The sequence below is a fragment of the Malania oleifera genome, chromosome 11 (assembly GCF_029873635.1).
Source record: "Malania oleifera isolate guangnan ecotype guangnan chromosome 11, ASM2987363v1, whole genome shotgun sequence".
NCBI classification, from domain to species: Eukaryota; Viridiplantae; Streptophyta; class Magnoliopsida; order Santalales; family Ximeniaceae; genus Malania; species Malania oleifera.
The window spans coordinates 39,933,186-39,941,304 of NC_080427.1; the positions used below are offsets into that span (position 1 = coordinate 39,933,186).

The 8,119-nt window shown below is 35.7% G+C and overlaps 1 protein-coding gene across 1 annotated transcript; it reads right to left on the reverse strand.

Moving 5' to 3' along the window:
- Nucleotides 1-146: 146 nt before the first annotated feature.
- LOC131167678 (protein STRUBBELIG-RECEPTOR FAMILY 2) lies at nt 147-6,204 on the reverse strand. The gene is made up of 17 exons (XM_058126502.1): nt 6,020-6,204; nt 5,627-5,753; nt 4,972-5,104; nt 4,790-4,861; nt 4,631-4,696; nt 4,470-4,541; nt 4,305-4,376; nt 3,702-3,773; nt 3,530-3,595; nt 3,351-3,416; nt 2,919-3,247; nt 1,861-2,135; nt 1,488-1,753; nt 1,203-1,350; nt 989-1,128; nt 709-865; nt 147-628 (listed from the first exon to the last, which is right to left on the reverse strand). The coding sequence occupies exons 2-17, from the start codon at nt 5,718-5,720 to the stop codon at nt 458-460; spliced, it is 2,199 nt and encodes a 732-aa protein (XP_057982485.1). The 5' UTR covers nt 5,721-5,753; nt 6,020-6,204; the 3' UTR covers nt 147-457.
- Between the last annotated feature and the right edge of the window lie 1,915 nt (nt 6,205-8,119).

Sequence of the window (8,119 nt, forward strand, 5' to 3'; positions counted from 1 at the left end):
TTTTGTCTGTTTATTTCAGAAAACAGCTTCCTTTGGCACATTGCGAGGGACAAATTTGCAATTTGGTTCAGAAAAACAATAGATAACAGTAAACTAGTTATTAGTCTGTCCAGGCAAAAAAGTTTCTGTAGCTGGAAAACAGCTAATTGGGATTGAAAGACATTATTTATTTGACAGATCCCATTATGCTTCAAAACCTTTTAGCAGGAGAAAGCCTCGCACAAAATGAAGCCTTAAAAGGAAAATGGTTGCAGAACACTGCCTGCCAATACATGAAAATGAGTATTTGAACTGAAGAACTTCCAGGATGACTGGAGTGCAAAAACTACAAAAAACTCGACAAAATAAAATAGCCCAAGTTGATTGTAAAACATAATCCTCACATTAAAAATCTAAACTCAGTAAACCCAGTTGCTGTACTGTTGTAGCAATCGTTGAGATCAGATTGACATATAGCTCATACAGGCGAGCCAAAGAAGCGGGTGTTGGTAGAACGGAAGGACCTCTCAAATGGCTCAATTTCAGCACCATCTGCAGCAGCAACACTTTCGACTGCCCCTGGCTTTTGTAATAAACATGTCAGAGACTCCACGATTTCAGACATTGGTGGCCGGAACTCCTTCTCGGGCTGCTTATTCAAATTACATGCAAAACAAAACATATTACCTATGCTTATTGTTGTAAAATATGTGTACACGGGTAATATACCTGAATGCAAAGGGAGACAATATCAGCAAACTGGGAGAGAGACTTGGAGGAGATTGTTCTTCTGATGCTTGAATCAAGCATTTGATCCAAAGACTCATTGTCGTGAAGCTGGGATGAAGCCCATTTCACCAAGGATTGCTCCTCTCTTGGTCTTGAGCTGTATTACAAACACAAAAAGATGCGTATCCAAGAAAAAAAATGATAGAAATGAAACCAATCTAAGGAAATAAAGAAATAAAGAAACAAAGAATATGGTTCCTGTTGTGCCTATGCAGTGTACCTGTCAAAAGGTTTTCTTCCTGTTAATAGTTCTAAAAGTAGCACTCCAAAGGCATAAACGTCGCTCTTTGTGTTATCGATTCCGGGTTGACCGTGTTCAGGTGCAATGTAGCCGGTATTGCCAATGGCGATTTCAGAAGCCTGTTTTCAACAGTAGGTGAGTACTTACTCCCCTCGACATCATCTTTTATATGAAAAGTTTGAGAATTATTTACCTTAAGTTTAACACTATTGCTAGTAAGAGGCCTCAGGATAGCTAGCCCACAGTCACTGATACGAGGCATCAGCTGTTCATCGAGTAGGATATTGGCAGCCGTTAAGTTGCTGTGAGCTATCGGAGGCGAGAACGCGGAGTGCAAATAGCTGAAGACAAATGGAATTTAAGCATAATCATATTTAGGAAAGAAAGGATGGATATCAATGTGAAATTTGTAGTTATGAAACTGCTTCCAAGTTCTATGATCATGTTATTCAAAGCATATGGAAAATGGAATACTTACTCCAAAGCCCGGGCTATGCCGATGGCCATCCGAAGACGGAGGCCCCAGGGCAGGTGCCTGTATCCTTCACCGTGTAGGGCATCATCGAGGGAAAAATTCCTCACGTACTCATACACGAGGAGATGCTGGCCATGCTCCATGCAATAGCCTATTAGTGTTACGACATTTGGGTGCCTCAAACGAGCTGCACTCCAAATCACATCCAAGAATCGTTCTTCTTCGTGGAGAGAGAGTGCTACCGTGTTAATGTTCTTCACAGCTAAAATCTGGAGAAAACAGAATGACAAACAAGCCAAAATTTTTGAACTTGTCAGAACAGTGAATGGCTCATTAACATACATGAAATTATCTTCTGTTTGGTTTTGGTTTGTACTTGGCCGTCGGGAAATTCTGCTTTGTAAACCGAACCAAGAGATCCTTCTCCAAGGAGGTTCTCTTCGCCAAAGCTATTTGTAGCTGATTGAAGCTCTGCCACTGTGTAAAGTTTTGCATTTGTTGGCATTCTGCATTTCTTAGAGAAACTTTTTCTTTTACATATTTTCTCGGTTCTTACATGGCGAATTGGGGGTATATGCCTTAGGCCAAGAATGGGTGGAGAACTGATGGGCAACATTTGTGGACTCCCTTCTGCTGAGGCAGATGAATATCCTATAGATACATGAAGAGGAAATAATTTACATAAGTGATTGGGCAGAATTTTGGCATATCGATTCTGCAGTTTAAGGCTTAGAACTCAATGAAGAAAATGAGTATAGATACAGATAATACAAAGAGCAAATCAGATGAACAAAATGAATTGATTGGGTACTCATGTTCTACAAAACCAAGATGGCTGAGCCCTAAACAAGAATATTTTCTTTTATTTGTTTTGAATATCAGAAATTTAAATAAGACAAACAAGAGAAGATACAATGCTGATGCCAAAAAGAGTGCCTTGCCTGCTAGGACTACAGAAGATTTTGGGTGGGTTTTTAACTGCACCAAATGAGTTTAAACTCTTTATGTGCTTGCCAATTTGAGAGCAAAAGGATATATTAAATATATAACTACAAAAAATGCTTGGTGTTGTTGATTTCATAAAGAACTCCTTTGTTCTCTTCTTTCTCCCCCTTGCAATGGAACTCATTATGCGGCAGCTAGGTCTATGCAGAAGTCAGACCCTAAACCCTGAACCCGAATATGCAGAAGTCGATCACTAATGGAAGAAAACAAATTATTCACTGCAACATTAAATACTTTGCAAAAGCAAAAAAAAAAAAAAAAATCAGCTAAAAGCTGATGAGCCGTTGATTATATCATTAAAGCATCAATTAAAAAAAACTCCAGAAGTTCTGCATCAATTTGAAGCTACAAACGCTGCAGCCCGTAGAGTACATTAATGGAAAAATATGAATCTCGGATTAGCAAAGTATGCATCGTATAAGATTTTACCTCTAATTGTACTGACTGGAAGAGAATGCAATGAGCTGTTAGTGCTCTCCAAGTTCTTGAGCTTTTGAGCACGAGAGCGATTAATGCGGATGGCAATCATGAGTGCTGCACAGCTTACCAGTAGGGTTCCCCCACCAACCATGCAAGCTATTCCTCCAGGACCCAGCTTTCTCTTCCTTTGTTTACCTTCCTTTAGAGACGGGTAGCTTTCGATGGCATTCGACTGAGTAGTTGGTGGACTGCTAATATTCTGCTCTGTGGGCACAGTTTCTGAAGGAAAATGCCAGGGTTCATAGTTTGCCCCTGGATGAAACTTATTCCCTCCAATCCTAATAAGAGATGAAGGAAAATGATCACACAGAATTCATATTGAACGTTGAAAGGGGGGCCAATGTGAGGAAATTAAGCACAACAAACATTTTGCGAACTTACCATAAATTTTCTATTGCCTCAAACTGCTTTGGAATGACACCACTAAAATGGTTGTCTTTGATGTTCCTGACAACATGTATGGGCAAGACCATGATTAGAACAAATATATCGAAACAATGACAACACTGCTGCAAAAGAAAGTAAAAATGGAATGAAAAGACATCATGGATAGAACCTACAGGTCAGACAGTGGGAGATCAGCCAGGAAGATTACTGATCCAGTGAATTGATTATTCTGCAGAAACCTGCATATATCCGGAACAACATTGGCAAAGAATATAATGAAAGATGCTAGGAACACAATTTGCCACGCACACAAAAGTAAAACATGATGAATGGAATTAAACTTACAGTTTAGAAAGATTTGTCAAAGCTGCGAAGGAACTTGGTAGATCTCCAGTAAATTTGTTGTGTGATAGGTCCCTGGGACAATAGAAAGAATGGAAAGAACTGAGATTATACAGCCAAGTAAATACAATACATCACAGATCATGTTTTTGGTAAACATTTGACAGTATTAAGCATAGACACTTTAAACTCCAAGTCAGATAGTAAACAATGTTCAAGGTTCTTTTCCATGAGTTTCCTCCACTCTGTTCAACTAGTTGCTAAGATACTAGGGGAAAAAAAAAAGGAAGATTGAACCTAAGCTTTCCAAAGTTTGGTTTCCTAGAAAACAAGAAAACTGCACAAACTCCTGCATTTTTTTTTTTTTTTCAATATAATGTACAGCTTGAAATTGCTTCAACTTTTCTTTCCTGCAGTTGCCTATTTTTGGGAACTATGGGATCATCCCTTGGATTTAAGAAAATTCATGTTCTTAAATGCAACATAAGAGAAAACCCAGTATTAGTTTGCGGTGCATGGTCCAAAGCCACACAAAATTTAGTACTCTTCGACATGAAAGTACTTTTAAGTATAAATAAATAAAGTAGGCAAAAAGAAAAATCATACATTTCTTTTAGATTCTCCAGGCCAGTGAACACATTGCCAACAGGTCCAGATAACAAATTGTGGCTTAGATTGCTGCGAGACAACAATTATAACGCATGAATCATTTTACGAAACTAGAAAAAAAAATTAAAAAATAAAAAATCACTAAAGGAACGAGCAACTCACAGACGCCGTAGATTTTTCAAGGAAGTTAGAGAATAAGGAATATCTTGGGTCAAGTTGTTGCAAGACAGATTTCTGCATTCAAGCAACAGAAAAATTTTAAAGAACAAAAATAAACTAGTGAATCAGATTGAAGCATTAAAGGGACTTAAATGGCATCTTACATAAGGGTGGCATTGGGGGGTAGGCTGTATGGGATTTCACCTTGAATGTTATTGGAGCTAACATCCCTAGTAAAAGCAACCATATGAAATTTATTAATGACATTAATGAAAATCCCAACTTCCTAGTCAAATTCACACAGATTTTGCAAAATCACTCACAGTTGCTTCAAGTTGTTGAGATTGGAGAGCTGGCCTCCAAGAAAGCCAGTGAGGTTAAGTCCATGTAGATTTCTGCATGCGATACAGTAGATTAGTTTTGGCAAATTAGCATGACATTCACACACATATATATGTAGAGAGAGAGAGAGAGGGAGAGATATAGAGAGAGGAGTGTCCATTACAGGTGGGTAACAGATGACTCAAAACACAAAACTCCTGTCCATGAGTCTTCACAGGGATCACCATGTGAAGAATTCCATCCCTTCAATTGGGATGGTCCGCCGAGCGCCCAGTACAGGTCTTGGAGAGCTGTGACTGCATAAGGTAAAGAAGGGCATTTGTCAAAATGTAGATTGTTTGATATGATGAATTTCTAAAAATGAAGGAAATTGAACCTTGGAGAATCAATCTAATCCAAAAATTTGCAGAGAATCCATGACCAAGTATCTGATGAACTCACTCTAATCACCTTAACAATCTGATAGCTACCCACTGGAAGACTAACCATTACACCAATATGTATGGGATCTTAAATGACTATATCAGTGATTGTGAAGTGTATACCCAAATGGAAGTGGAATTGCAACAGTAGTAAATAATTCATATGCATTTAGGAAGCCTTCTGTTTTTTCCCTCCAAAGTTTATAGCAACAACAACAACAACAGCAACAATAAGAAATTTCTTTTCCCATCTATATTTCTCAGCAATCAAGCAGAAAATAGTAGACATTTTAAGGAATTATCATATTTAATAAAAATACCTTATCAGAGAAGAAATCTTGGGCTGAGAAAATAAAATCAAGAAAAAGAAAGCTAGGAAGGTTTCATCAGAATTACCATCAAGTGGGTTAGTGGTAGCAGAGGCCCGTGAAGCAAGAACTGCCAAGAAGACAATTGCAGCAAGATGAGGCCATGGATGCGCTTTCACCATTTTGATGCCTCAATCCAAACGCTGATGATATTCCTGAAGACATGAAGCCAACGTGATGAGAAGAAGAAGGAGAAGAAGAATAAGAGTGCCGAAATCAAAAGGAAACAGAGACATAAGAGAAAACAACAACGCACAACAAGAAAGGTATTATTCCTAAACAGTTCTCAAAAACACCATTAATTAAATTTGACAAACCCAGGACAAGAAAGAAACTTGAAGATGAAGAACATGAAAACCCCAGAAATTAGAAAAGGGAAATCGTCAAGAATAACCAAGAAACCACTCCATTAACAACTTACAGAAGAATACCCAGAAAATGAAACTTATGGGGAGAAACTAGCAGCTTTGAAGAAGCTTCAAATCATCACTCAAGCAGCATGAATGATAAAATCACTGTTCTGAAGAGAGAGAGAGAGAGAGAGAGAGAGAGAGAATGTTTTGTTAGGAGGCTAATGAAAATTTGGGGGTGAAATGTGGAGGGAAGGAATAACAGAGGGGCGAGAGGTTTCTCTGTGAAGAGTGGTGGCATTTCCGTAATAATTAGGGTTTTTTTTCCTCTTCATTTGTAGGCGGCAGCCACGTCAGTTATAACCGTTAGCCGTTGTAGACACGTGCCATGCACGAAAATGTGTGTCAAAAAATTATTCCCCAGGTAAATAAAAAAAATGTTTATATACCATAATATATAAACTAGTATATAATTTTCCAATATCAAAATTTTGAGTTCAACCTTTTTCTAGACAAAAATTATAACTCTTATTATCCCTTAATATTTTAAAAATATTATATTTTCCGCTAATTGTCATAATTCCTTTCTAATGATAGTCATAGTAAATTTTAAAATGTTGTCATTCATATCATTGTGTATTTTAAATTATTATAATTTTAATTTAATATTGTGAAAATTGTATACTTGAATTACAATGATCTAGAATTTGTAATGATTGCATTAGAAAAAAAATATACCATGACCAATATAGAATAATTTAAAAAATAGATAACATTTCTTGCAAATTTGCTTAAAAGATAATTCAAAAATAATGTCAAAAAATGGTCAACGGTTTGACATAGGTATATGGATGGTTTTTTTTTTGCATCAATTTTGAAATTTAAATTGGGGTCATCAATAGGTTGGAGGTGTAGGTGCAAATCCTCCGTAAAATGGTACAGGGGTATTTGAGCAATTTTCTAACACCTCTGTACATTTAGGATTAGTATAAATACATATGATGCAATCCTATTTTTTATGATAGTGAATTTGAGTCGCTACTTGCTCCTATGGGCGTAGACATTTTGTTAAAATATATTAAATCTGTGTGTTTCTTACTTTTTTTATCTCTGTGATTGTTTTCATATTATTCATCGTGATTGCTGCATTGTACCACATGTTTTTACACTACATTAAAACATAATAAAATGCATTCGTTTGTATAAACGAATTCCTTCAAAATTTGCTTTCAATTCCGCACTATTTTAATGTGATTATTAAAAGTGACTCGTGAATTGTTGTTGATTGGTTTCGGAAAGATAAATGTACGTTGTGGTATCTTTGAAAATTTTGGGAGAATCTCGTGACAGAACTAAAAGGAGTGAATATCATGGTGATCATCAATATAGAGAATGCAATAGTGCGGCCGATTTTCTAACTAGAGAAGTAGAAATGGGAAATAATGTCATATACGAAAAACAACATCTTTTATTACATTCTCTGAAAGGTATCTTTTGATAATGTCTCACTTCCTTTCGTCATTAATTCATCCTCTCGATTTTTATTTGGTTGGTTTAGATTTTAGTTTTTTTTTTTTTTTTTTTGCTTTGATAGGCTTGCTTAGATTTATTTCTTATTTAGTTTTATTTGAATTTGTAATCCTGTTGTGATTGATTATTGGTGTTGTTTTTGAGAAGCCTTTAATGTTTTTTTATCTCTCAATGCTTGTATTGTAACCACGGTATTCTTTCGCCAAAAGTGAGAGTATATCAATAAATAATTGGAGTTGTCGCCCTCCTTTAGTTAAAAAAAAAAAAAATGAAATTGAATGAATTTGATCCCGGAGTAAGAGAAGAATCCCCAATAAAAAATTTTAAAATATTATAAACTATTATGAGACTAATTTTGTTAAAACCATTAGTATCAATTCGTGTTAAAATTTATACTTACAATTTGTTTGAAGAGACTTTCAATTTAGATACATATTAATTTTGAATAAGGTACAATATAAAATTATATTAAAATTTATATAATTTTATTTAAATTTAAATTTAAGATTTCTCTCTAATAGCTTTAATCAACAAATTTTATTCCAACGAGGATTGATATTATTTGTTGAATGTTTAAAAAAATGAGTATTTTTATTTTCAATTTTCAAATTAATTAAAAGTACTATTTTTCATTTTCAAAT

Excerpts from the sequence above, each read along its gene's own strand:
- LOC131167678 (XM_058126502.1), bottom strand. The coding sequence starts at position 5,720 with ATGGTGAAAGCGCATCCATGGCCTCATCTTGCTGCAATTGTCTTCTTG. Across the intron at positions 4,697-4,789 it reads CTCAACAACTTGAAGCAACT|GGATGTTAGCTCCAATAACA; the intron begins GTGAGTGATTTT and ends TGCTTTTACTAG. Across the intron at positions 4,542-4,630 it reads CCCCCCAATGCCACCCTTAT|AAATCTGTCTTGCAACAACT; the intron begins GTAAGATGCCAT and ends GCTTGAATGCAG.